The 25941-nt window shown below is 39.1% G+C and overlaps 1 protein-coding gene across 8 annotated transcripts in view; it reads right to left on the reverse strand.

The window, feature by feature from the left end:
- Window positions 1-25941, reverse strand: part of RIMBP2 (RIMS binding protein 2) — a 427034-nt gene that overhangs the window by 89431 nt on the left and 311662 nt on the right. For all 8 annotated transcript variants that reach the window (XM_074299584.1, XM_074299613.1, XM_074299602.1 and 5 more), the window contains exons 5-6: window positions 22514-22618; window positions 10368-10418 (exon numbers count right to left, since the gene is read on the reverse strand). In XM_074299584.1, the coding sequence (XP_074155685.1) occupies window positions 10368-10418; window positions 22514-22615 (153 nt within the window). In that variant the 5' untranslated portion in view covers window positions 22616-22618. The remainder of the gene's footprint in view (window positions 1-10367; window positions 10419-22513; window positions 22619-25941) is intronic.

The raw sequence follows: 25941 nt of genomic DNA on the forward strand, positions 1-25941 counted from the left end.
CATTAGGGAAATTAATCGGATTTACCCAAAGTCATAAAAGGTTGTCAGAACTGAATTTGAACCCCAATTTTCTAGGACTAAGTCTGGGTCCTCTAGGATCCACTTTCTCCTCCAACTATATCATAGCACCTTTTTCTAATGCTTATGGCATTTTATTTTTGCAGAGGCAATTGGGGTTCAGTGACTTGCCCAAGGTCCCACAGTCAGGAAGTATTAAGTGTCTGAGATCATATTTGAACTCAGGTCCTCCTGACTTCAGGACTTGTGCTCTATCCACTGCACCATCTAGCTGCCCCTTCTTATGGCACTTTTACCAACCAAGGTTAGACCCAAGGATATATAGGACAAAAGATAGGGAGAGAAGGGATTTTGGCTATTCTTTGTCACATTACCAATCAGTTTTCAATAGGTTGATTTATCTCAAAATATCAAATTCCTCAAAATGTTGACCAAACAGGGAAGATAATGAATCCAACATGGACTAACTGCATAAAACCAGGCCCAGGTTACCCCATAATAGCTTGTTCCACTGTGGCCAGTCCTGAATGGGCATCTAAGCGTCCCTGGCAACAAACCCCCCCAGAATGTAGAATTTAGGGAAATAACGAAAGATGGCCTTCTCCCACTGAAGAAAAGAAATACTTAATATGGAGGTCATCTGCCTATATGTTCTCACATATAGAGTGATCCTGATTGAATCTCCACAGGCCCAATTTATATTTCATTCAGGAAACTCAGACATATTTTAGCAATGACTTAGGGATGTAGATTGCATGCTTACCAAACTTGCAGAATGACACAAAGCAAAGAGAAAACAATGATTCATATAATGAATGATAGTCAGAATTTAAATATCGAAAGACCCTAAAAATGGAACCAAATTTAAGTTAGAATTGGATGGGGAGAAATTGTAAGTCTTTAAAAAATCTTTCCAACTATAAAGTGGGTAGCATAACCTTACCAAAATTCCTCTAAAGAAGATCAATGGTAGGGGAAAGAAATTTAGTGAATTTAAAATTTAAGGTTGACTGCATCTTAAACCATACTTGACAAATTTTAATAGGGACAAATCCAAATTTTGGCTAAAAAAAAACAATTACATAGGAAATGGAAGGAGGAATGGTGCACATCTAGCCAACAACTTATATGAAAAGATCTGGAGATTTTAATGTGCCACAAACCCAGTATGATTGAATAGTATGACCCAGTAAACAAAAAAGGCTGTGGTGATATTAGACTTCATTAAAAAACAAAACAAAACAAAACAAAGTTCAGAACAATGGAGGGGGGTTACAGTCCCTTTGTAGTCAACCTTAGATCACATTTGGAGTAGTGGGCTCACAGATGGGAACTACTTTTTAGGGAAAACATTGACAAGATGGAGAATATCCAGAATGGTGAAAGAACTCACATTTAAGTCATTTGGAGAAGCTGAGGATGTTAACTTGGAAAATGATAGCTAAGTTTGGTTACTAGATGGACTGGTATGTGGAGGAAGGATGACCTGTTCCATTTGGTCCTAAGTAGACAGAACCAGAAATTGCAATAAGTTACGTGAAGGCAGATTTTGGTTCTATATGCAGGAAAATTTCCTTATTGAGCCATCCCCAAATATAACAGGTTTCCTAGGAAGATTTTTCGAGTGGAAGCCAGAGAGTCATCAGAAATGCTTTTGAAGGGTTTCTTCATTAAAATTGTCATGGTTCTTTGGCTTTTTTTCTATTTTCTAGGCTTATCTGATCCTCTTTCGCACATTATGTTTCATCCAAACCAGACAATCTTGCCTCCTAAACCTAGGAGTACCTAGAGCATGGGCCAAGTTATGCTCAAGAAAAGCCAGCAAACTCTAGGTCATTCATTACCATTAGTCCTTTCCCCTTGTTCTCAGGGCCCATGCTCTATGACTCTGTGCTTTATAATGTACTCTGTGCTCTCCCATCTTTATACCTTATCCCATGTGGTAACCTGGGCATCCACCTGTTGAATGGCTATCCATTTTTTAAAACTCGTGTCACCAACTTCTTGAAGTCTTCCCTTTACTTACAAATTAGCAATGATCTCCCCATTAGAGTACTTCTTGCAGCTTTCTAATGTACTTATCAAGTAATGTTTATTCCCTAGTTTTTCACTAGTCTACAAGGTCCTTGAGGGTTAAGAATGTCTCATCTAAACTGTGCATCTCCTTCAGAAACACAAGCACAAGATTTTCTCTGCTCACAGCAGCTTCTCAACAGATGTTTGTCAAATTCAAATTAATACATGTTCATGAAATGTTTAATATGTGCAAGATGTTGGAAGTATATCTTAGTAGCTAGAATGCTGACCTTGTTTCAGACACAATTTTGTGATTCTGGGAAATTTACTTAACCTCTATGAGCCTCAGTTTATTCATCTACAAATAGGGTGATAATAACATCTATATCACAGGGTTTTTATGAAGGTCAAATGACACAATATAAAATACTAATTATTATTAATTATACTATCTCTGTGGCCCTGGACAAATCCTTTTACTCCTCAGTATCCTGAGAAATATGCTAAAACTTTTAAGTTGCAAAAACAAACCAACAATCTACACTGGTTTCCTTGGCCAATGAAATCACAGGTCTTGACAAAATAAAAGACCTGCATAGTTAGGTATTTGATGACCATATAAAAGAAAGAATTAATTAATATTCAGAAATAGTCAATTCCTTGAGCAAGTAGAAATGAGGCACTTGAGGAGGTCTGTTTATTTTTCATAGTTTTTTTCAAAGCCCCATCTACTTTCCTTCTCTCTTTCCTCAGGTATCACCATCATAGAAAAAAGGTGAAAACATGTGAATGTATCATTTTCCTCTTCCCACCACCAGGAAGCTCCTCTTCTACTGAGCCCTGACCTATAAGAGAGAGTTCAATGAACATATAGATTGGTTTTTGTGGCTCAAATATTCACACGGATCTGATAGAAATCTCAGAGACCAAATGGTCTAACCACTTATTTTACAGTTGGAGAAACTGAGACTTGTTCAAACACAAAGGGGATTCTTACAGATTAAACTCTGCAGGGACCCATATATCTCTTTGGCTGGCTATAGATACATGAATTGCATGGTTAGTAAAATCTATAGCAAGCACCAGAGGAGCACAGGTGGGGGGATTATATATTTAGTTAGAAGGAATTTTAGAGTCCAGCTAATCTGCCCCTCTGCCCCTTACTTTACAGTTGAGGAAACAGTCCCAGAGAGGGTTCGATTTATCTAAGGATACACAGGTAGTGCCAGAGAAACAGTTTACTCTTGCTACTGTAATACTTCCTATTGCCTGGTACTCTCTGGGGAGGAAGAGGGATTTTAGCCACACAGGGAAGGAATCCTCAGCTTGAGAATTTAAGGTCTTTCAGGTCAAGAGGGAGGATCGGTAAGTTTTTGTTATTGATTTTTGGAGTCCAGAGGAAGCTCAGATGAATGATGCTCAGGAATGTAGCTGAGCTGGAAAGGAATAAAGAAGTGGTCCATAACAGAGAAGGAAAATTATGTGCAACTGAGCCTCCTGCTTCCTCCCTTTTTGTAAACCGTGCTATTCTGCACCAGACGGGTTTATTTGCACATCAATATTTATTTTGAGCATTCAGAGGGTTTGTCATTTCCATAGTTCAGCTTCTCTGCTGGATGGGATGGGACCATGACTCTGCATTAACCCTCTGCTGCATTTATAAATCACTGTTTACACTTGTCTCCTAATTCTAAGCCACCTGCAACTTGGTAAGGAGTACAGAACCCCAGCTCAGCATCTGCCATAAGCCGGCAGGCAGCGGGGGCAGCGGGTGACAATATCACCGTCATCAGCAAATGAGCTATAATTGGAACCAACAGCAGAAACTTGCAAATGTGGATGTGGGTATTTATAAAGATGAGTAAAACAAAATGCAAAAACATGATTTCGAAGATTCCGTTACTTGGTTTTTTATTTGTCAAACTAACTGGTTTTCTTTATCACAGGAGGACTTAAAGATTAAACTCTGCAGGGACCCATATATCCGTCTCTTTGTCTGAATACAGATATGTAAATTGCATAGTTAGTAAAATCGGAATATTTGAGTATGTCAGCAAGGAAAAAAGGTCAATTAATAAATTCATGGCATTAGCGAAGTCATTAATTAGGGTTAATTAGTAAATCCATGAATTATGGGCTCATTATTATTACTGTCGTTTGTTAGTTTCTAATTCAGTGACAACCCTAAATATTTATTCCTTATATTTAATTTATTCCATTAGACTACTATGAGCTCTTTGAGAGCAAGAACAGATTGTTTTGTTTTATTTTTAGCTTTTTTAAATTCTCAGTGCTTAGCACAGTGCCCGGCACATAGTAGGCCCTCTCAATAAAAACTAGTTGGTTAACTTTAAGCTAAAGTCCTCTGTTCTCAGTAGTCATTGGTTCCAGTTAAAGAATGAAAAAGTGTTTGAAATTAAATATGCATGTGTGTTTGTGTTAAAATTGCAGGCCAACAAACTAGGTTGAGTCATTAATCAGTTCATGAGTTAATCTACGAATACTTGAAATTGGAATGAGCCTTGCATACCATGTAATCATAGTCCCATAGGATCATAAAGTCATAAATCTAGAAGGAACCTCAGTAGCCATCAAGTTTATTTTACAGATGAGGAAACTGAGATCCAGTATAACCTTTTCATTATACAGATAAAGAAACTGGGACCCAGAAAGGAGAAATAATGTAGCCTTAAAAACATTATCCTGAAAAGAGCTCCAAAGGTGTCACTATAACCATGGGGGAGTCCATCACACAGATGAACAGCTGTTGCAAAGAGCAGTAACTTTCAAGTTAGAGAGACTGGGTGCAAATGCTAACTTCAGGACTGATCAGCTGTGTGATCCTGGGCAAGTCAGCTCATTTCACTCATGTGTAATTTCAGAACCAACAACAGTTGAACCGGAAGGCGGTGAAATCTCCTCATTTTATAGATGAAGAGAAGTAATTTGTCCAAAGTCACACAGGAAGTTAGTGGCAGTCGAGACTTGAACCCAGATTCCACATCCTTCAATTATATTCCCCTTCTCTAATATTAAAGCTCTTTGAAACTCAGAGTGGTATTTTACAGCTAAGGAAACTGAGGTCAAGTGACTTTGTCAAGATAATATAGTTAAGTCGTACATCTGATCCTCTGACTGCTGGATTAGCCTTATGCTTGGGGAAGGAATGAGTCTCTTTGGGAAATCCTTTAACTTAAAGGCACTGGGGATGCAAAGATGATTTCCTTAGGAGATCAGATGGATTTGGGTCATCACAACTACCTTACTAAATAGTAGCAGGAAAGATATACACAGAGCACATAGATTGAAAACTCCTTATGGGCAGAGATGACTTCATGTTTGTTTTGCATCCCTAGCACCTTGAATAGTACCTGACACTTACTAAAATCATTTTGGTTCCTTCCTGTCTGCCTGTCTTCCTTCCTTCTTTTTTTCCCTCCCTCCTTCCCTCCCTCCCTTCCTTCCTTCCTTCCTTCCTCCCTCCCTCCCTCCCTCCCTCCCTCTCTTCCTTCCTTCCTTCCTCCCTCCCTCCCTCCCTCCCTCCCTCTCTTCCTTCCTTCCTTCCTCCCTCCCTCCCTCCCTCCCCCCCTCTCTTCCTCTCTTCCTTCCTTCCCTCCTTCCTTCCTTCCTTCCTTCCTTCCTTCCTTCCTTCCTTCCTTCCTTCCTTCCTTCCTTCCTTCCCTCCTTCCTTCCTTCCTTCCTTCCTTCCTTCCTTCCTTCCTTCCTTCCTTCCTTCCTTCCTTCCTTCCTTCCTTCCTTCCTTCTTTCCTTCCTTTTTTTGTGTCTTTCTTAGGGCATCTTAAGTGCCAGACTCATCTCCAAATACCAGTTCTGCTGATCAACCTAAATCTGAGTTCCCAAACTTCAAGAAAACACCTTTCTCTGTTATAGGAAAAGAATCTGTTAGAGATGGAATGACTTTACCACCTCTCCTTTTGGTCTCTCTGATGTGGACAGAAAAAAACCCCCAACTTCCCATTGATCCTTATTTGGGAAATCAAAATTTTCAAGCCACATGGATCTCCCAGCTGGTCTTTACCTTTGCTATCTTTTAACTACTTGGGCAGATTAGGATTTTAGAGTCATATTTTCTTTCACTATTCTTTTTTTTTAGGACAGTGCTGAAGTTTCTCCTCCAAGGGATGCCCATATCCAAGAAAGAAAGCCAGACTGATCACTTCTGACCCTTATCAGCCTTCCATACTAAACTGACAATCTAAGAGAGAAATCTTGAAAATATCTTCTCAACTAAATTTAGGGCTAACTTTGCCCTTTGTCCTACCCCCAATCTTCAATCCAGATCTTTACCTCCTGATAAAATCTTTCCTAGGGCTAATAAGAATCATTCCTAAGACACCAAAGAATTTTCCTGGGGGTACTAAATTAGCAATAATAGCTAACATTTGTATAGTACTTTAAGGTTTGCAAAGCACATTTACATATTTGGAATGAATATTTTTTCCAACTCTCCATTCCAGTAGCTTGACTATTGACAATTGAACTAAAAACAGAGCTGGGAATAATTTCTATGCAGATAACCTCCAAATCTACATATTTCGCCAATTTGTCTCTACCAAGATTCAGATATTTCAGTTTGGATATATCAAAGACATCTTTGATTTAACTTGTCCTAAAGGGAGTTCGCTATAATTCTCCTAAACCTTTTTCTCTTTTAAGTTTCCTTTTTTAAAAATTGTGGATACCATCATTCTTCCAGTTCCCTAGGTTTGATAGTTAGCCCCTTGATAGAACGTAAGTTCTTTGAAAATAGGTATTGTTTCCTTCCTGCCTGCCTTCCTTCTTTTCTTTCTTCCTCCCTCCTTCCCTTCCTTCCTTCCTTTTTTCCTTTCTTCTTTTCTTCTTTCTTTTCTCTCTTTCTTTTTTTCTTATATCCCTGCCATCTAGTACACTGCCTGAAAAACAAAGGATATTATTGAATGCTTGTTGATTGAAAAATTGAATGATAGGATATAAACACCATGAGAACAGGCCTATTTTTGTCCTTGTATCCCTTGGAAAAGAGATTCTACTTGGGATACTGTTTCATTTTTTTTTCTCTTTGCATCCCTAATCCTAACACACATGGTGCTCGTTGATTAATTAATCCTAAAATCCTCCCTTTTATCTTTCATATCCAACCAGCTGCCAAATCTTGTCAATTCTACTTCCTTCTTTCCTTTCATAAAGCCTGGTTCAGGCCCTTCATACTTGTCACCTGGATTACTGGAACTGACTCTTAAGTTGGTCTGTCTGCCTCCAGTCTTTCCCATCTCCAATTTATCCTATACTTAGCTATAAATCTGAAAACATAGATCTGACTGTGTTATTCACATATTGAAAAAAGATCTATAGTTTCTTATTACCTCTCAAAAAATAAAAATAATCTTCAGCTCTTAATGTAAAACCTATAGTTGGGTTCCCATTACCTTTCCATCTTATTCTTTATTTTAAGCCTTAGGTCATAAATCAACCCAATATTTCATTACTGTCCTTGTTTTACTGATCTGAACTAGGACTAATTAACCTTTGTTTGTGTCATGGGCCCCCCCTTTGGCAGCCCAGGAATGAATTGAGCTTCTTGCCTCAATTCCTAATGAAAAGAAATGCTTTATTTCAGTTAGCCGTAAGTGAAAACAATCCATGTTCAAAACTTCCTTGGCATCTATCCTCAAATCTCTTGGGGAAATCTACAGACCCAGGTTAAGAATCCTTGAGCATACTCCTTCAGAAAGCATCATTCCCAGTGTTTCAACAAACCTTTCTGCATTGACTTCTGTCTTTCTCCTAAGGTTTAGTCCTATGTTTCCAATGGGCTGTTGTTTAATTTTATTTTATAAAACTTCCCTTCAAACACTCTCCTTTCCAGCCAAGCTGGTCTCTTGGCTATTTCCAGGTCTTCTATTGCATCCCCGCGTCTACTTCTAGATCTTTTGCATGTCTTATGCATAGAATGCTGTCCCTTCCTACCTCCCCCTTGTAGAATCCCTAGTTTCCTTCAATTTAGTTGCCATCTCCTCCAGAAAGTCTTTCTTGATCCCTCTGGCTCTTAGTTGCTCTCTCCTTCTTAAAACTATTTCATATATATTTATCTGTATAAATGTACCTTCACTCTACCTTCTAGAACCATTTCCTTCTGCCTCCAGTCCCAATTCCAGCAAGGAATTTTTTTTTGGTTTGTCTTGGTATACTCCGGGCTCAGCACCTAGGAGGATTCTAAATTATGTTGGAATAGGGAACTGCAGATGAGGAAACTCTTTGCACTAAAGTAGGTATTCCCCTTCTCTACAATGAGAATTGCATTGAGAATCAATGGGGATATAAAGAACCCCTTAGTTCTGGGACAAGGGGAAAGATACCCAACTTCTCTTTTCCCAGGTCATTTGAATTGAGAGGAAATTTCCAGAGCCTGAAAGTTACAACCTGGACACTAAAGTCCAACCGTGTTCACTGGGTCTGCTCAGGGAATAATGTGGATAATATTTGGTTATGTAGGACTAGAACCACAGATCTTGAGCTTGAAGGGATCTTAGAAGTTATGTCCTTCAATCTCTTTATTTTACAGATGAAGAAATAGATGCTCAGAAGTAATTTTCTTGAGGTACCATAGTCAGTGGTACAGCCAAGATTTGGCAGAAACCAAATCTTGTCTCTAGATTTAGTTACCGTTGCTGCTGCCTCCCCTATTCATGTGGGAGTTAGGACCCCTTTGCCACTGGAATCAGGCAGAGTAACAGTCCAGTTAAGGAACCCTTACAACCCGCTATTTGGATAAGCACATTACTTGTGCAGAAGACCATCTGAGCAGATCCAGATCACGGGGCTCTACAATGGTTTCTATGCAAGGGAAGGCACTCAGGGCAAACACACACCAGGAGTGAGGGCAAATTATGCTCCAAAATACCTGCATGCTGTCCAAGGCGGTCTGGAGCAAACAAAATCCCATAAGATACAATAACAGAAAGATGAGATGAGAAAATGAAAAAAACACAACACAATAGTTCTCAACACATCTATATCCTCTCCCCCTTCCCCTCCCCGTTTCCCAATTAAAAAATAAATAAATACAGAAACTACCTATAAAAGCATGCACCAGACTAAGCACACAAAATGACAATCACAACAACAAAACACAACTCTGACAATTTGCCTCAATCTCAGCGAGCAGATTTAAACCAATACAAAATTTCAAACAAACAGGTCTCAGCACAGCTGGGAAAAGCAACAGAGAGTGTCCATCTCTAAGACTATTGCAGATGGAGGTTGCCTGATACAAGGCAGGGGGGTGGGGCAGCATTCAGCAAACTGGAGCCCAGCGATTTTTCAGGGAGATAAATGGCTATTTGGAGGCTTCCTTATTTCCCCAGGTGTTGCTTCCGCCCCGAGTCCCCCTTATAATTCATCATGGGCTTCCTACTAGGGAGTCATTATCTAATAAGTGCTTAAAAATCAATTTTAATATGTAGGAGAAGAATGATGAAATCTGCTCCTGGGGGAGGAATAGACTTGGAAAAGCAACCTAAGAGATGTGTTTTCATTAATGGCTCCAAAGTTCCCTGGGGCAGAAGGGAAGGGCCCCTCTGGGAAGAAGCAGCTGTACAAAGGGCCTGGAGATTGGAGAGAGGGAGGACAAGAACCCCTTGGCCTTTCTTAATGGAATAAAGCCACCAGGGAGGGTGAGCTTATGGCAGAGATCATTGAATTCTGGGAGTCTGGACCTTTGATGAATTTATGTATGATGGCAGATCATTAAGGGTATGACCTTTGTCTTAAGCAGGTAGGACTCCCGATGCTCATTATGGCCTATCCATTATGGATGAAGGAGCAATGGGGAGGAGAGTGGATGCTGCAGGTGTCCTGTCTCACTCCATCCTGGGCCTCAGAAACTTATACGTCCTCACAGGAAAGAATATAACCCAAAGAAAGAGCTTGAATGTTTGGAGAGAAAACTCACTAGAAAGTTCTCCCAACGGTGGGACTACAGCAAAAGGCTGTGTCTTTGTCAACTGCCCACCTTTGTGACATGTCGTACCTCATCATGACTTATTGGACTTCGTTGGTGGGAATGCATTTACTATCACAAGAAAAAAACCCCTAACAATATCCATGCAACCATGTTTAAGAGATTCCCAAAGAAGAGGGTTCAGTTCTATTTAGCTGGCTTGAGGTGGAGCCATGAGTGTTATTCCTTCATATTTAAAGAGGACCAAAATGGTGGGAAAGGGGCTATAGAGTATATATGGCAATGGAAACAAAGACCTTGGAAGAACTAATCTATGCACCATTGAGTGACTCCAGGAAAAAAAGGAAGAGAAACAGGGTTCACAATCACTCACCTCTAGCAGTTGCACTGCCCCTTCATGCTCTTTCTTGGCTTCAACCTGAGCCTTTTTGAGAGGGGAAAAAAGGAAGAAAACCAGGTTAATTATTCAATATCAAAAGATCAATATCATCCCACTATACTAAGTATACATATTATCTATCAAGCTGTCTCCTGACTTTATTTCCAACTTTCTTAGATTTTTCCTATGTCACAAGACCTCCCTTGATATCATTACATCTTCTCAAGACTGATGGATGATGTTTTGTGCTGATTTTGAGGCTCTTGGGGAGATAGGAGAGAAGAGGGGGTACCTGACAGAGATGAGGGTAAGAGTGACCCTTGGGATTTTGCTGCGCCTGGGAGTGGGGATGGAGAAAGAATAGAAGCATGTAGAATGGAAATCCATAAGGGAAGAAACACTCACACCTAGTCTACTTATTACTTTCTAATCATTTCCAGGGTCTTGAGATGGGTTGGTAGGAATATAGATTTAGAACTATAAAGGACCTCAGAGGCTATCTATCCCAAGTGACGAGGTAACTGCAAAGTTATGTGACTTGTCTAAGGTCATACATGGAACAAATGGCAAAGCTGGGATTTGAAGTCTAGTCCCATGACCTAAAGTTCCATCATCATTTTCACTGTAGCTTCTAACTCCTTTCTGACTTTTAGAAAAACCACATGTGAACTTTGCTCCCCAGCAACCACAATCCTTTTAAATCTTGGCAAAAATCTAAAGCCTCATTCTAGAGGTCTGATGCAGACCACTGTGGGCTGGAATTGGGAGCGTGTAACTCAGGGGTTCTCAAAGTACAACCCGAGGGCCAGATGCCAAGGCTGAGGACATCTATGCGACCCGCCCGGTTATAGCAAATGGGCTGAGGGGCCGAGACAGAGTGTGAGTTTTTGTTTTTACTCTAGTCCGGCCCTCCAACAGTCTGAGGGACAGGGAACTGGCCCCTATTTAAAAAGTTTGAGGACCACTGGTAACTAAGTGCTCACCAGCTGGAGGATATCTGGATCAACCAGCCCAGCTGGTTTCCTCCAAATTAGCACGTTTTGGGTGAAATTCTTCATTTTGTATTTTATGCACAGTGCCTGCTACATAGTCAGTGCTTAATAGATGTTTATTGAGTGATCCGATACTTTCTGTGTGACCTTGGCTAAGCTGAGTCATTTCACTTTCTGGGGCCTTAATTTCCTCATTTGTGAAATGAGAAGACTGGAATGCTCTTCTCTCTCTCTCTCTCTCTCTCTCTCTCTCTCTCTCTCTCTCTCTCTCTCTCTCTCTCTCTCTGTGTGTGTATGTATGTATACATAGGCATATATATATGATATGTGTGTGTATACTAGTAAAATGACTTTCCTCATGTATGAATACTGCCCAATAAAATTAAATATATATATATATATATATATTTACATAGCAATATATGAATGTCTATATGTATATAGACACATACACAATGTATATACACAAATACATGTGTACACATATATACACACATACATATATACAATACACACAAACGTATACATGCATGTATATGTCTATAGATAGAAAGATAGATACATACATATATACATATATATTCCTAAGATTTTAACTAAAATGGCTCACTCCATATGATTAGGATTCACATGACCTTTTGGGCAGGTAAACAGGAGCATTTTGCCTATTTTATAGGTTGAAAAACTGAAAAGTCTCATCCTCTGTTATGGTTTATCACAGTACCTTTCATTTATTCTGGTCATCTGGCCCGAAAACACTTTTATAAGAAGCCTTGTAATTGCTTCCAAGAAAGATTCAAGAAGTCCCCCTTCAAAGAAGATTATCTTGGAACACCCCTGAGCACCTGCCCCTTGGAAGTCCTTAGCATTTAGAAAGAATTCATGAGCAAGATTGACTTGTACATAGCACATGCTGAGTCTTTGGCTGGATGTTTCCTTCTATGTGACTGAGGGATAATTAGTGATGGATATAGCCAAGAAACTTAATGAATGGAAAGATAGGCTTGAATTTCAGTGGTTTTCCATTTCAACTTGCAACATTCAAAAAAGAGAATCCCAGCATTTTAGAACTGGGAAGGATCTCAAAGGCCACTGAGACCAACCCACAGCTGAACAAGATTCCTTTCTTAAGTATTCTCCACAAGTCGTCATCCAACTTTGGCTCAGAGAGGAAGAGCCCGTAGTTGTCTGATTTGTGGATGGCTCTCATTGTTGGGAGAAAGAGATGAAGAAAGAGGAGGAGGAAGAAGACAAGGGAAGAGGAGGAGGAGAAGGAGGAGGAGAAGGAAGAAGAGAAGGAGGAGGAGGAGGAGAAGGAGGAGAAGGAGGAGAAGAAGGAAGAGGAGGAGGAGGAGGAGAAGGAGGAGGAGGAGGAGGAGGAGGAGGAGGAGGAGGAGGAGGAGGAGGAGGAGGAGGAGGAGGAGGAGGAGGAGGAGGAGGAGGAGGAGGAGGAGGAAAAACTCCAGTTCTTCAGTGTCCTTTTTACTAAAATATAGTCCCCTCCAAACAGGACATAAGCCTCCAGAAATCATCCACCAAGACCAAGGTTAGAGAAACACAATCAAATCCCCAGTTTTGAATTAGGGCAGCTGAGTGGTCCATTGGATAGAATGCCAGGCTTGAAGTCAAGGAAGACACAGACAGCTGTGTGATCTTGGGCAAGTCACTTTACTCTGTCTTGCCTCAATTTCCTCATCTATAAAATGAGCTGAAGAAGGAAATGGCAAACCCTCCAGTGTCTTTGCTAAGAAAACCCAAATGGGGTCACCAAGAGTCAGACATGACTGAAACAAGCAAACTAATAGCAATAACCTTGAATTTTATGCTTTTCTTCAGATCTCACTGGTGGGCAGTTGAGTAACCTCATGTTCCTGCCACTTACTTCATTCTATGCCTATTTGCAGTGAGTTTATTGGCAACAAGGGCTCCTAGGAGAACATAGGAAATTAATTATTTTGCTCTTTAAATCAACTTAATAGTTGTTCCCAGAGATGTCAATTTTTCAAAATGGCAGAAAGGGAAAAAAATTGGAGAACATATAGAGCAGATATAAATAACAGCTCCAGTGATTCAGTGGAGTCAAAGATAATTGTCAACTGGCAAGATTTAAGGATTTTTTTTAAAAAAGCAATAACAACCGCACAACAGTAGCAGGCAGTTAAAACTCAGCCAAATTGGCAATAACAATGTTTCTAAGTTGAGCTGAAAATTGGGAGCTCATTTTAGCAGCTACTTCCAAATTGGGGCATTTTGGGGCAGATAGTGAGGGGAGCTCCAAGGAAATTATTAGAACTTAAAAGCACAAGCAGTAAACTGAGGCAGAAGCCTAAAAAGGAGGCACCATGGTCCAGTTGTAGCAATTTTGGATAGTCAGAAGACCTGGTTTGAATCCCACCTTTCTCATTTTCCACTTGTATAATTTTGAGCAAAGGTCTTAATTGGTCAGGGCCTCAGTATACTCATCTATAAAATAGAGATGTTGAAATAGCTGACTTCTGAGATCCCATTCAGGTCTAATTCTATGATGCTATAATCCTAGCACTTTGGGTGAGACCCTTCTCTGGATCTCAGTTTTTTTATCTGTAAAATGAGGGAGTTAGGCTCTGTGAGATAGTGGAAAGCATTGATTACTTTGAAATCAAAAGATCTGAGTTCAAATGTGACTTTTATCAGCTGTGTGACTTTGAACAAATCAATTGTCAGCTCTGGGTCTCAGTTTCTCAGTCTGTTTAATGAGTAGGTCAATTCAATAATCTTATTTAATTCTAATTCTAAATCTAATTCCAAGTTAATGATTCCAACAGCTCTGGTAAAGCTTATCTCCAGAGGCAACATTCAGCCTCTTGAAAGGTTCTGGCTGCTGAGGCAGGTAGTAAGACTTAAGGCAAACTGACTTCCTGGAGATGATGATCAGCTTGGAGAGAATAAATTGTCCTTTTTCAATGGTTCAGAGATCAAGAACGAGAAGCAACTTGAGCTTCTCATTGTCCAGTTGAGGAAACTGAGACCCAGAGAAGGGAAGCCAAATCAATAAACAGTCCTTAAGCACTTGCTATGTGCCAGGCAGATAGTTAGATGGAGAAGTAGATAGTGTGCCAGACCTGAAATCAGGAATATTTGAGTTCAAATTTGACTCCAGGCTCTTACTAGCTGTGTGACCCTATACAAGTCACTTTATTTCTATTTGCCTCAACTTCCTCAACTGTGAAATGGAGATAATAATAGCATCCATCTCCTGGGATTATGAATATCACATGAGACAATATTTGTAATTTGTAATAAGTACTCAGCACGGTACTTCTAGAAATAGAAATGTTAGTTGGAATTATTATTTTTCCATTATAAAATGCTTTCTCTGACATCAGAGTATGCTTTCTCCTTGAGAGAACTGAGTGCCCTAGTCTAATTATAAGAATCTGAGGGGGGTGTCATGAATTCTACTACTGCAAAGAACACAGTGGTATGCCTAACATTAGGTATTTCTAATCTCTTTCTAAAACCTGAGTGTCTTTTAAAATTATAACATCTCCTAGAAATCACTTTAACAGATGAGCAGACGGAGGCTGAAGTGCAGTTACTTGCTCTGGATCACAGGGATTCTAAACCACTTTCTATCAGAATGGAATATCCTCTGACTCCAGCTCCAATGTTTCATATCAATAAAAGAATAAATATCTACTAGTATGTGCCAGCTACATTAACTTAATGAACATAAGGGTAAAAATGAAGTAATCCTTATCTTTATAGAACTTAAATTCTAATATTCCACTTTTTTTTTTTCTTTTTTGAGGGCATCAGGATTAAGTGACTTGCCTGGGGTCATATTGCTAACAAGTATGTGAGGTCAAATTTGAACTCAGGTTCCTGACTCCAGAGCTAGTGCTATATCCACTGAGCTACTTGGCCATCCCTTATAATACACTCTTTTTGAAATGGCTTGGATAGAAAAGTGTCTCAATTAAACTTGGTCCCATCATGGTAGAAAGTATATGGCACAAGACCATCATATTAACCATGTATAACCAACACTAAAATAGTGTGCTTTAGGTTCTTGTAATTTATATTCAGGATAGCCAGGAACTTCGGTGGAAGCCATGTAATCCTTTTGTGTTTGCAGTGTGTCAAGGGGAACATAATTATTCTTGGCAGATCCCACCTTACTCATGGGTCTTCCATATCTCCCAAAGGCACAGAAAGTAATTAAAATCAGGGGACCCAAGAGAAGAGTTTGAAATCCCAGAAATATTCATTATAGATCTTTAAGTTGAGTTTTATGCAATTTAGTAGCAGCATTTTTAAAAATGAGGGAAATCATTTCACAAGTATGAGAAATTAAAAATAATGGCTGAATCAATCTGGCCCTCTAATGAATTGGAAATGTGCAAAAAGCCATTTTATGGTAAAAGCTTGATCATCACAACTGTCGTTAGAAATGGGAAAAAAAAAAAAAAAAGAAAGGTGGAGGATACTAAGCATGGAGGAGATAGAGTCTGCTGTCAAGAAGACAGAGTGCGCACAGTCCATTGATAGCTATCAGCCTTTGCTGGGAGAATGTTCCTGTCTTCACATTTTGTAACTTTCTGAATAAACCCTTAATCAATTGGAAATCTTTCTTGTGAATGTGCTTCCATATATTGCTCACATAAATGAGAATTCGGGAGGAGAAAAGATGCCAGAGGGAATAGAATGTTGGATTAGGAGTTAAAATACTGCCTTAGATATTAACTGTATCATGCAGTTCACTTCCCCTGTTTTACCTCAGTTTCCCCATTTGTAAAGTGGAGGTGATAGTAGTTTTACCACGATGTTGTGAGGATCATATGAGGAAACATGTAAAATGTTTTGCAAATCTTAAAGGTTAGGTTAACAACATATCCAAAAGAGAACTCATTAACTTTCCCCCTAAGCTACCCCTAGTCCTACCTTCCCCATTACTGTACAGGATCCTCCCTCAGGCTCACAAGCTGGGAGTCATTCTGGATTCCTCACTCCTCCATCTTTCTATTCCACACTGATAGAGTGTTCAATATCCAAGCAATTGCCAATTTCACCTATACATCATCTCTTAAATACGCCCCCTTCTCTCTTCTGAGACTACCATTTCTCTAGTACAGACCCCCATCACCTCACATCTGGACTATTTTGGGTCTCCTTGCTCTCTCCATTCCAATCCATCTTCCATTCAGCTCCTAACATGAGTTTTTTTTTAAAGTACAAATCCAATTATGTCATCCCCTATTTAATAAACTTCAGTGGTTGTTCTCCAGTGTCTCTAGGATCAAATATAAAATCTCTGCAATTCAAAAACCTTCCTATCAACACCTTCTTCCACTTTTCCAATCTTCTTCCATCTTATTCCTTGATACATATACTCTGATCCAATGGCCTGCTGGCTATTCCAGAAATCCAAGACTTCACATCTCCATTCTGAGCATTTTCTCTGGCTGTCTCCCATTCCTGGAATGCTCTCCCTTCTCATCTCCACCTACTGGCTTCCTTTAAGTCCCAACTAAAATTCCACCTTCTACAGGAAGCCTTTTCCAACTCTTCATAATCTAGTGCCTTCCCAGATTTCAGAAAAACCTGGAAAGACTTACATAAACCGATGTTGAGTTAAGTGAGAAGAACCAGGAGAACTTTGTACAAGGTAATAGCACCGTTGTATGATCAACTTGGATAGGCTTTGCTTCTTCTCAGGAACATAATGATCTAAGATAATTCTATGATGGAAAATGCTAAACACATCCAGAGAAAGAACTATAGTATAACATACTATTTTCACTTTTTTGTTGTTTTTTTCTGATTTTGTTCTGATTATTCTTTCACACGACTAATGTGGAAATTTGATTGTGCATGTATAACTTATATCAGATTGATTGCCATCTTGGAGAGGGGTAAGGAGAGGGAGAAAGAAAAAATTCAAAATTCAAAACCTTATAAAAATAAAGGTAAAAAACTAAAAATTAAAAACAAAAAAAATCACTTCCTTCTTTCTGATAAAGATTTCCTATTTATCCTATATTGAGCTCACTTTGATTACATTTGGTTTCCCCAATAAGCTTTTTGAAAACAGGCACTATTTTTACTTTTCTTTGCTTCTGTAGCAAAATGGCTGGCACACAGTGGGCACTTTATTAACTTTTACTGATCAGAGAGAGAAGATAACACCCCAGGCCACACAGCTAATTATAGGCAGAGCTGGGACTTGAATCTGGGTCTTGAGCCACAGGTTCATAGATTGAGAGCACAAAGAAACCTTAGAGGTCAGTGACTCATATCCCTCTCATTTTACAAATGTGTATACTGAGGCTAAAAGATAAAGTGACTTAGGCTGTTAAGTGGCACAATAGATAGAGTTGGAGCTGGAGTTGGAATTAGGAAGACCTGAATTCAAATTCTGCCTCAGATATTTCCTAGATGTGTGGCCTAGAAAAGTCATTTAATCTCTTAGCCACTGTTTTTCATCTGTAAAGTGAGTGGACTGGATCCCTTTCCAACCTATTCTCTAAATCTGTTCTCCTAAGGACAGATAAATGGTGCTGTGGATAGAACATTGGCTCTGGAGTTCAAATCTAGCTTCAGATACTTTACACTTCTTAGCTATGCGACCCTGGGCAAATCACTTAACCCTAATTGCCTCATTCCCCCCCCCCCCAAAAAAAAAATCTATTCTCCTAACAAGCCTACTGTCACACATTCAATAGGCCTTCCTACTTACTCCAAATGCTGTGCACTTTCCACAGTATTATGATGCTTCCCTTGTCTGTGATCATATCCCACGTTCACTTTATCCCTATTCTTTCACTCTTTCCTTCTCCAGATTTTTGAATATAATTGCTGTGTGACCAGGGCCAGGCTCTGAAGCTATAGATTGGATGCCATCTTTTCCTAATGCTCGGGAAATCACAGATTGTTCTCTTGCTCATATGTTTTCCTACATTCTGTTTTAGTTTCTACAGAAAAGGACACACAGCTCAGTACTGTGAATTACTAATCACAATTAGAATCCTATAATCTCAGAGTCAGCAAGGATCAACCCTGAGGCATCTAGCTCAACTCATAGCTGAATATAAATCCTCTCTATGATAGGCCCAACGAATGGTTATCCAATCACATCTCGAAGCAGGAGAACCCAGTAACTCCCCAAACAACTCTGTTCTACTTGTTATTGTTGCTAAGTCATTGATTAATCACATCTGACTCTTCCTTGCCCCATTTGGGGTTTTTTTGGGCAAAGATAATGAAGTGATTTTGCCATTTCTTTCTCCTGCTCATTTTATAGATAAGGAAACTCCAGCAAGCTAAATTTTACCCTAATACCAGAGTTAAGGGAACTCATCAGGTTGTCGCTATTATTAGCTTTATTTTCTGGGATTCTTTTGAGAATTGCTGAGTTTCAGAATTGGGAAGGAACTCAGAAATGATCCTGAATAATTCATCCTAAAACAAAAATTCCCTCTACAAGGTTTGAAATCAGGAAAATAAGTCTTCCTGACTCCATGCCCAGCACTCTATTCATTGTGTTACTTAGGTGCCCACTCTGTAAAATGTAGTGGACACAGAAGTGGCCACTTCTACTCAAGACTTTAAAATCCTTATTCATCAAATATAGAGCCAAAGGAGTTGAAAAATATCTCAATTAATTATCATGTGTTTCACCTGTTTTCCTCGGAGAGTTAGCTTGGTGTAGTGAATACAGTACTGGACCTGGAGTCAGAAAAACCTGAATTCAAATTTGACTTCAGACATTTACTAGCTGTGTATCTCTGGGCAAGTCACTTAAATTCAATATCTCAGTGTATATGTGTCTAATAATAAAATTACCTTCTGTGTTGTTGTAGGGCTCAGATGAGATACTTATAAAGGACTTTGCAAATCTCAAAGTGCTATATAAATGTTATTATTAATGTTGTTGTTATAGCTGGAAGGGACCTCAGAGCCCATTTTTTATACAACCCTCTCATTTTATGGATTAGAAACTTGAGACTTGAGGAGGTCAAGTTTGATTTGCCCAAGATCCCATAGCAGACGTAGGGGATTTCAATCCAGGTTCTTTGGGCCCCTTTCCATTATCCCATATTTAACCCTTTCTATCATGCTTCCTTCTCTAATGTTAGATCTTCCTGGAGTGAACTTTGCCCGGGGATATTGCGCCCAGGGCTGGGAGAAAGAATGAATTCGGGCATCAGGAAAGCACATTCATCTCCAATTCAATAACAAAGTCTCTGAGACCACAGGTGATAAGCAGACTCATATTTCTTCAGGGGCCCTCGTAATATCTCCAACAGATGGCATCTGATAAAATATGGCTTCTTGGGGCATTAGCAAACCATTATGACAGGAAATAGAAACTATGGCATTGCCCATCACCCCTGGCTTAATAAAATCTCTCCTTAATATGAGATCTTGATAAATGATTAAGAATACAACCTTGGGAATTATCAGCTCCTGACAGGCTGGAGGGGGCTGCTAATAAACTCCAGAGGAGAAAAATCACTTCGTGAGATTCCTATCGACAGTGAGGTTGAACAAGCAATATGATGTTCTTCATTTTTGTGATCAAAGAGCTGGATAAACACTCTGTAATCTGCAGAGGTAGCTATATATAAAAAAGAGTAATTACTTGCTACCCTAGCACCAGGGTTAAGGAAACTCATAAGGCAGCTGCTGTTATTAGTTTTGTTTGGGGGGGGGTGGATGCTTTCTGAGAATTTCTGAATCTCAGCATCCTTCTGAGAGGGAACCAAAGAGACCATCCTGGCCAACTTATCCCAGAGCACAAATTCCCTCTACTAGATGCCTGAAACTGGTCATTCAGAGCCTTTATCCAACGTCTCTGATGAAAGGGGCACTCCCTACTCCCCCAGACACTCCACTCTACTTTTAGAGAGTTCTCAGAATGAAGACTGTCTTCCCAACATTGAGCTGAAATCTGCATCTCTCCAATTTCTATCTACTGATCTTTGTATGCTCTTTGGGACCAAGGTAGAGGGATGCAATGGAAACACTAACAATACTACAGTCAGAAACCTTCAAATTAAGGCTTTCAAATACTATATCATTTACTTTGAAAAGAAGCACAAGATGCATAAAGTTAGAGCATCCACTCCAAATGTTCAGAGGGATTATTTGTGTCCAACCTGTGGCAGAGCGTTCCAAGCGTACTCTCTCAAACAGTAAATTAGCATTTATTAAGCATCCACTATGCATTGTGTTGGGGATACAAAAAGATAGTCTTGTCCTCAAGGAGCTTACAATCCACTGAGGGAAACAACCGGCAAATGAATATGGACAATTTATCAACAGGAGAAATAGAAGACATTAAACAAATATGGACAAATGATTTATCTACAGGAAAAATGGAAGACAAACAAATATGGACAAACAATTTATTTACTGGAGAAATAGAAGAAAATTAAACAAATATGGACAAACGATTTATCTACAGGAAAAATGGAAGACAAACAAATATGGACAAACAATTTATCTACTGGAGAAATAGAAGAAAATTAAACAAATATGGACAAACGATTTATCTATAGGAGAAATTGAAGACAATAAAACAAATATGGACAAATGAATTATCTATAGGAGAAATAGAAAATAATTAACAAAGGAAAGGTATTGTGATGAAGAGGGGCTGGAAAAGGCTTTCTGTGGAAAATAAAATTTTAGCTGGGACTTTAAGGAACCTGAGATATAGAGATGAAGAAGAAGAACATCTCAGGCAGGGAGGACAGCCAGAGAAAACACTCTTTTATAGATAAGGAAACTGAAGTTCAGAGAGAAGAAATTACCTGCCTAAGGTCACATAGGTAATGAGTGGTGAAGCTGGCTCTGTTACTCTGCCTCCAATAACAGACAAACAGATTTAGAACTGAAAAGGACCTTAGATCCAAAAATGTCAGACTTGCAGCTAAATGGCCTGCAAAACTTCTGAAGGAGCCTGAACTGGATTAAAATGGAATTGGGAAATATTTAACAAAATTAATAAAAGTACAAAAAAACAGAAAATGTGATTTTTTGGTTATCTCAGTCCACATCTGGTCTTTTCCATTTGAGTTGGATACCACTGAATTCTAATCTATCTCATTTTACAAATGGAGATGCTAAGACCCCCAGAGTCACTTAATCAATGACTTGCCATGGTCACACGGATAGTGTCAGAGGTAAGATTCAAATCCAGGTTCTATAATTTCAATCCAGTGTGTTTTCCATTGTACAAGGTTGCCTTCAATCTTGACTTTAAAGTGCTAATATTTCCATCTACAAGAGTCCACTACCATTGCTGGTCTAGGACAGTGAGGCTTCATAGCTCAAAGGAAATTTCAGCAGATCAATAACCAAAGGTTAATTTTGTAGGAAACACAAATGTGTGTGGATATATGAGTGGGAGTCCAAAGCTTGGGGTCTGAATCTGGATTCGGTGTAACCTTGGGTGAGCAAACCACTTCTCTCAGGTTTTGGACAAATCTCTTGGGTGCTCCCCATTTTTTCTTCATCTATAAGATGGGGGTCCCCAATTCTAAATCTCTATGTTCTATTCATGAAAGAACTTTTAAAAATCCTGGCTCTAACACTTAATAACTGTGTGATCTTCCATTTGAAATGGGTAATTCCATTTGAACTCAGCTTCCTCTTCTGAAAAATGAGGAGGCTGAGTTAGGACTATAGACTTGGACCTGGACAAGGGACCTCCCCAGAGGCCATTGAGTTAGACCTCATCATTTCATACATCAGGAAACAGAACAATGAGATTAAGCAATTTTGGGCAAAGTCACATTGGTAATAAGTGACAAAGAGAGATCCTCTGCCTCCAGGGTCAGTGGGGATTTTCCTTTGTACCATAATCTCTAAGAATCTTTCCCAATCTCAAGCAATGGTTTTATAATACCAGTTTTTATTTCTCCTCTCTGACAACATTACAATCCTTGGAAATGTATGCTCTGAACCCTTTTATCCAGACATAAAGAATAATAAATAGAATAATAAAATAATAAAAACAACAAAATTAATAATAATATATCCTTAGAAGAAAGTATCTCCCTTCACTCTCCCTTGTAGGATTTGTGCTCATTTCCCTTTCCCCTTTTTACTACATCCTAGCTTAGCTTCTCTTCCAACCCAGACCCCAAGTCACCAGCTCACCTTCTGCAGGAGTTCAATTTCCCGCTGTTTCGCGTTGAGAACGGCCAGGGCTTGCTCATGCTCTAATTCCAACTGTTGCCGCCGTTCTGCGGCCTCTCGCATATGCTATGGGAAGGGAGAGAACGAGAATGAGAGAGGACATAGTTCAGAATCCCTGAGGTTTGGGGCTGGAGGCAGGGATGCTGTGGAGCACGAGTTAGCTCCCAGAGTCTGACTCAACAGGGAACATTCAGTCTAGCTTTGGAGGCGGTGAAAACAGATGGGTGTTTCCACCACGGCTGTCCTCCTGAGCAATGTGGGGGATGGAGGTGGTGATGGTGGGAAATCTGCCCCTCCTTCATCTCCCATGGGGAGGCTTGCCTGAGCCTGGGAGATCTCTTCTGATGGGAAGCTCCCATGACAAACGTGCCTTCTCCCTCCTGTCTTGTGACTCAAGGCAAAATCACAAACCTGTCCTCAATTCCCTTATTTCCATTTTCTTCTTTTAAATCTTTTTTTTCTTCTTTTGAGCTTTTCTTTGTGACATCAAGAATAAGAGAAGTCTTTTAATTTCAGGTTTGGATAGTTACTGCTCTGATTGTGTCACCTTCCCAACTCCAAAAATTCCAATGTCTCCCCTTTAACTTCTGAATAAAGGATGAAATTCTTTGTCTCACAGTCACAGCCCTTCCTCTAGTGGGTAAGAAATATTGGGCATTCTTTTCCTTGGCATCTAGGATTTACATTTAAGTCAAGTGCAATTTGGTTCCAAACTACCTTTCACCCTACAAATGGACTGAAGATTAAAACAACAACAGCAACAAAAAAAACAAAAACAAAAACAGTACCTGAGTTCATCTTCCACTGTGGGATTTTGATGTGTATACAGATAAGAAAATAAATCAAGATGGAGTTTTTGTTGCAGACTAGTGACTTTATTGATGCAGGAGACCCTCAGTTTAGAAATACTTTATACCAAAACAGATCAACAACTATTTTGAAAATGGAATCTTAAAAGAGTTGAGGGTACAAAATAATGCAAAATAATTTCAAGAGGAATGATTAATTCCAACTTCCAAGAGTGATAGGAAATTTCTCCTTTGGTGACCTATCGAGCTCTGCTTTGAAGGGAACTGGGGATTCTAAGGGAGTATATGTCAGTCAGAGCATCCCAACTGGACAGAAAGATGAAGGCAGGAAGAAGACTTTCTGTACTTTCCTATGTGTCTTTAAGACTTTCAGGGCTTTGGATGCATGTGTGCTAGTGTATATGTATTGGGTGTGTATGTTTATCTCCCTAACTAACCTTGAAATTCTTTGCAAATTAGGGCCAGGTTTTCTACTTATTCCTTCCCCACAATAAATTAAGAAGCACTTTTAAGTGTCTCATATGGGATGGATAATGTGTATGCAAATGCAAGAAACTTCCATTCTACTAGGGGGAGATAGGTATTAGTAGTAGAGTTATTAGTATTAAGTGAAGAGCATTTTATAGGCTGATATATTTAAATTTAGAAGCTAATGGCCTTAGAGATCAGGGAGTCCACTCCTCCTCATGCTATAGATAATAAAACTGAGGCACAGAGAAATTAAGTGACTTTTCCAGGATCTCACAGAGTATAAGACAACCATGACTTTGTGACTGCAAATCTAGCACCCTTCCCACTAGTGAATCACTAGTGATTTAATTTCTTAATACCCCCAACCAATTTTCTAAGACTTGAAGTTGAAGGAAAGGCACAGATCTGCAGGAGTAGAGGAAGTTCTTACCAGGAGTTTTCTACATTAAAGATCAGAGTTTTGGGCTCTATAAAAATCTCTATTTCTATCATTTAATTTGTAGACTTGATTTCATTTGAGCATCATAATATCCTTTGTGGGTAGGTCCTGCAAGTATTATGAACCCTGTTTTACAGATGAGGAAGACTGAGGCTTTCAAAGTTAAATACCTTTCAAAGGCCTTCTCAATTATTAAATATCAGAGACATATCTTCTTGATCTAAATCCACTACATAATTTTAATACATTCTAATAATAAAGTAATGTTAGGTAAAAAGTAGAACATGTCACTATGAACTACTACATCGAATTCCCAATCCTTATATTTTTGTCTGCCTACATTTTTTACTTCCTTCACAGGCAAATTGTACACTGTTTCAAAGCCCGATTCTTTTTGCACAGCAAAATAACTGTTTGGACATGTATACATATATTGTATTTAATTTATACTTTAACATATTGAACATGTATTGGTCAACCTGCCATCTGGGGGAAGGGATGGGGGGAAGGAGGGGAAAAGTTGAAACAAAAGGTTTTGCAATTGTCAATGCTGAAAAATTACCCATGTATAACATTTTTGTAAAAATAAAATAAAATAAAATAAAAAGTAGAACATGACACTATGCATACACAATTATAATAATAGAACAGCATCTCTATTAATACTAACAAACTGAAGTAATAGAGAGCATTGAATCCTATTTAAAAGGTTGGGCAAAGTTAAGCTTTAAATTAAAAAAAGAATAGGTAGCCATATGTTGCCTGTTTTCAGAGTCACATGGAAGACATCTCCACTAAAATATTCTCCCCATCCCCATATTGTATTTTTACAATGAGGTAATCACTTAGTTGTTTCTTCCATGATTTTTAATCTTCTGAATGAAAATACCAATGATAGAAGAAACATCTTATACTTTCCAGACTATGGGCTTCCACCCTCACAGGAATAAAATCACTGTAGAATTGTGACCCAGAATAAGGGTCATTACAGAAATAAGATGGAACAGCGTTCAAGGATACTGAAAGTTCTGGAATGACATTTCTAAATTAATTTGTCTGTGGAGTTTTTCCAGGTAGGAAGTTGAACAATTTCTACCATCTTGTTTTCATCATCCAAAGGACTTCTGTCTGTGGGTCCTCATCTGTTTGTTTTAAAAAATAAAGTCCTGAACATGGTTTGTATACTACTTGGAAAACTTGCATATGCAAACTTTGGTGACTATTCATGCTTAATATCTTTCTCTTTTTTAAACCCAACAACCTTTGGGTCCCCTCTACCATCTGCAGACATGGATAGCATGAAGCTATGAAAGCAGAAGCTGTAATTACCGCCACACTCAGCAGCAGGCAGGTGGTAGTTTCCCGAGTGCTATGAGAGTTCTCACATGGACTCCTGATAGCAGGAATAGGAGTCTCTGAAACAGAGAGATCCTCAAACCAGGTCAAAATAGACAGTACGAGCATACTAGTATAAGAGTAAGAACATATAGTAGTGTCCCCTAATTAAAAGAGAGAGCACTTCAGGAATTGAAAGAAGAATTACCAAAAAAACAAAAACAAGAAGAATTACCCTCATTTAGTTTCTATTAATCTTAAACACTTATGAGGGGGTCAGGTCTTACTAAAGAAAAAATTATTTGGTTTTCAGTCAACGTGAATTTATCATGTTA

The sequence above is a fragment of the Sminthopsis crassicaudata genome, chromosome 1 (assembly GCF_048593235.1).
Source record: "Sminthopsis crassicaudata isolate SCR6 chromosome 1, ASM4859323v1, whole genome shotgun sequence".
In the NCBI taxonomy this organism is placed as follows: domain Eukaryota; kingdom Metazoa; phylum Chordata; class Mammalia; order Dasyuromorphia; family Dasyuridae; genus Sminthopsis; species Sminthopsis crassicaudata.